This window comes from Dipteris shenzhenensis, chromosome 28 (assembly GCF_047967505.1).
Source record: "Dipteris shenzhenensis isolate YYH24624 ecotype China chromosome 28, Dip_SZ_1.0, whole genome shotgun sequence".
NCBI lineage: Eukaryota > Viridiplantae > Streptophyta > Polypodiopsida > Gleicheniales > Dipteridaceae > Dipteris > Dipteris shenzhenensis.
In genome coordinates, this window is record NC_141623.1 from 20214143 (window position 1) to 20218158 (window position 4016).

At 43.6% G+C, this 4016-nt stretch overlaps 1 protein-coding gene across 1 annotated transcript; it reads left to right on the top strand.

Annotated features, from left to right (window-relative positions):
- The first annotated feature begins 541 nt into the window (after positions 1 to 541).
- On the top strand, positions 542 to 2490 carry LOC147883290 (small ribosomal subunit protein eS26y-like). The gene is made up of 5 exons (XM_087399353.1): positions 542 to 606; positions 717 to 809; positions 1120 to 1204; positions 1986 to 2116; positions 2237 to 2490. Exons 1-5 carry the CDS (start codon positions 604 to 606, stop codon positions 2285 to 2287), a joined length of 363 nt encoding a protein of 120 aa, XP_087255479.1. The 5' UTR covers positions 542 to 603; the 3' UTR covers positions 2288 to 2490.
- The last annotated feature ends 1526 nt before the right edge of the window (positions 2491 to 4016 follow it).

Here is a 4016-nt window from a genome sequence, read left to right on the forward strand (position 1 = left end):
GGTGATCACTAGCTCCCCCATGCTGCTCGTTGGTCTGGCCCACATATTTGTTCCATGACAACACTACCACAATCGACGCACCTGTCAAAGAACCCCCGATCCGCATGGTTGGCAAAAGCTTGCTACTGCAACGTGGGAAGCATCTCCTATGTCAGAAGAGAATGTGTGTAATTGAACCGCTCTGGCTCGGCCATTGGCTCATTTAGCTCATAAATATGTATTCAAATTGATTTTTTTTTCCCCCCACTCACACACCCACGGTCCAATACGAGGGGCAAAGCTGCCTAGCACCTACTTTGCCAGGCTAGCACGGAGTCAGCAACACCGTTGAAATTCGAACAAGGGCAACCATATAATGCCCGCTTCTCATAGCCACGATGGATGGCTTTCCGAGCCCTCTGTAAGAAAACCGCTAACCATAGTGGTTTGGTTCGTTTTAAAATGGGAAGAAGAAATCTTGACTGGGAAGGGGATCCAACGGCGAGGGAAAGTGCCACGTGGAAGGAGGGCTAGGGTTTCCTATATCTTGTAGAGGGAGTGAAAAGAGGTTAGTCTTTTGAAACTTTTGAAGCTTATCGATCTCATCGGCAAGGTAGCTTCATCATGGTAAGCCCTTCGTAGCTATGGAGTTCTCTGCTCTCTTTCATCCCTTCCCTTTGCTTCTTTCAAGTTTTTCCATGCCTCATCACGCTCCTTGGTGTTTCTGTTTCCCTTAGACTGTCAAACGCCGAAACGGTGGTCGTAACAAACATGGCCGTGGTCACACCAATCCCATCCGATGCTCCAATTGTGGTCGCTGCGTTCCCAAGGTATCTATCTCACTGCCGATCTGCTGCTTCTTCTTGTAACGATCCCAGCTGAGACCGTTTGTCGGCACCAGGCTTGCATTTCATCGTTTGACCATTAGGGCCGTCCAATGCAGCGAGATTCACCTCCTTTTAATGCATCGGACTGCATCTTTTTTTGTTAAACTTGTGCGGTCGTTTGCGCCGCTAGGCTTTATTTGTACATCTCACTGTCTTATTCGCATGCGCAACTTCTCGGTCGTATCTTTTACGATGGCAAGTTCCAGCTCCTCAGTTACGCATCGTTTTCAAGCTCTTTTTGGACGGTCTGCAGGATAAAGCCGTAAAGCGTTTTTTGGTGCGTAACATCGTCGAGCAAGCCGCAGTTAGAGATGTCCAGGAGGCATGCGTTTATGATGGTATGCTTACTTCTACCTCCATCGAGCATCCAATCTTAACAAGATAGTTACAAACATAAGATCTTTGTTTGGATGCCTCACTGTCTGTTCACCAAGGTAGATACTGTTGCTCGTTGCCCATCTTCGTCTTAACGTCTAGTAACTATCTTGTTGTTCATCTCCCATCACCGTCTTAACGTCTAGAAATACAAGCAATGCGCTTCCCTCGCGTGATTTGTACTTGTCAGGCAAATTCATTTCTTCGTTTTCAAATCTCATCTAATGTACTGGGAAGAAGCGCATGTTCCCCATTTATTTCATACGTCTTTGTAGGAAAATATTATGCTGAGAATGAGTTTGTTTACTTGCTTGGCGCTTCCATTTGTTTCATTGGATGGATTTCGTTAAAATTTCCAAATCTCAACGAAACATACAAACTCTCCGACACTTTTATATAAATCTGAATCTTTACCTTGGAGGGTAGCAAAAGTTATGCATGCTGGGTGTGTTTGTCAAATGGACATGCGTACTGTTGGAATTAATGGCATATAAGTGAGCAGTTTTTCGTTACGCATGAGTCTTATTGATTCATGTGGTTTTCCCCCTTATTTATGTTTGTGGTAGTGGAAGTGTTCTGAGTGAAGTTGAGGCTGTGCTGAAGATGTGGAGTTTCGTTTGTTTACTTTGGTTGCTCAAGCTCCACTTAATAAATTAATAATTTCTTGTGCCACGGGTTGATACATTTGCCTAGCTTCTTACCAAAAGATAATTTGCTTGACGTTGGGAAATTGTCATTCTGCAGGTTACACATTGCCAAAGCTTTATGCTAAGATGCAATATTGTGTATCTTGTGCAATCCATTCTCATGTTGTACGAGTGAGGTCGCGCACAGCCCGGCGTGTTCGTGAGCCTCCACAGCGTTTCAGGCGCAAGGTTAGCACCGTCAGTAGATTGTTTTATAATTTTGAGTGCACGGTTGTCTATTTGGCTTCTGGTTTTTAAGTATCTTTGTGTACGAGAATTTATGGTGCCTAACTTTGATCTCATGTTCAGGAGGACATGCAATCAGGACAGAATCAAAGGCCCCCACCTGTCCGGAACTAAAGTCTTCAAATGGCATTGGAGTAACTCTCTCTTGCAAGTCTGTATCAGCTTTTGTCTGTGTAGACATTTTGAAAGTCAATGAGGCTTATGTCAGCTGGGGATTTTGTCCTCGCAGGATATTTGACATGAGAGGCAAAATTCTTATTGAGTGCCATTAGAGTTTATATACTGCAAAACATTTATAATTCTCTTGTTTTCACCTGTGCTCCTGTCATGCTTTCGCCTTGCAATCTTTCTTGCATTCACTCATCTTTCCTGCATGTATCCTTGGTTGCTGTTTTGGGGCAGAGGGGTTTGTGGCACTGGGGTGTTGCTCCTGATGTTCATGTACGTGTTTGCCCCTCTCCAGCATAAAATATCTCCTTGCCCATGTTTATACCGCCTTCTCTGCTGCATGTGTTCCCCTAGAGCCCCACCTTTTTTGCTTCCCTGGAGCAGTCATCTTGGGATTCTCTCAGTAACAGGGGCTGTGCATGTTTTGGGCAGAGGTGGTTTGGGGAGAGGAAGCTATCCCTGGTGTGTAAACTACAAGTAAAAGGAACCCTCTGTGCATGTGCCTCTTTGAGCAGGAAAGCATCCCCCTGTGCTCATCAGAGAGAGAGAGAGAGGGATGCACTTCCCAGCTGCATTTCCATAAGAGAGGGAGGCACTTCCCCAGCTGCATTTCCATACTGCTTAGATATTTTATCAAACTGTACCTAAGAATGTTCAGAGATGATGTCCACTTAGGTATTTCTTCAAATTGTGCTTAAGGATGTTTATAAATGCCGTCAGGTGCTCATGGTTAAATTCAAGGCATACATGATAGTATTTCATCTAGAGTATCCTATATGTGGATTGGAAAAAGTTCGCTCCACACTATTCTCTGGTTCCTCATAACAATATGGTTCTCACAGTTTGCAGCCTTAGGTGGATAGCTCTACTTGTGGGAAGTAAGTTTTTTGCAACACTTTCCTCCGTAAGTTTTTTGCAACACTTTCCTCCGTAAGTTTTTTTGCAACACTTTACTCCGCTTCTGCTTTTACTTTGTCTCAACATTGTGCTTTTACTTTGTATCAAAGTGAATCTCCCCTCTAGTCAGTCAAGCACTTCTTGTGGGAAGTAAGTTTTTTGCAACACTTTCCTCCCCTTCTTTTGCTTTTACTTTGTCTCAACATTGTGCTTTTACTTTGTATCAAAGTGAATCACCCCTTTAGTCAGTCAAGCACCAACTTCTTTTACACCACAATGGATTTAAGTTCTTTACAAAGTGCAGGGTTGAAATTGAAGGTTTCACGATTTGTAGCCTGAAGCAGATCTGGTTGTAGACTTGGTTCCTTTCTCAAACACAATAGTGTTAATGACGGATGAAGCATATGTGGTTGTAGACTTGGTTACTTTCTCATAACACAATAGTGTTAATGATGGATGTTTGAGGAATGTCATTTTGTGCTTGCATGAGGAATGTTTTCACATGGGTTCACATGTTAGCACAATTTTAAGATGGCTTTGCTTCTTGTTTACTCAAAGTGGGCATGGATGGATGAGACAAGAGGCAGTTGTGAACTTTCTTGCTAGGTTCTCACCACTAATGCAAGTACAAGTGGTGGCCCTCTAGTAAGGCGGAGGCTACTTCATCTGCTCAATTGACAAGATGCAGGTGGCCAATGGGTAGTATTGGGGATTGATTGACATACTAAAGAGTTGGAATCAACAATACTTTCACCACAATATAGCACCTATGTGGCAT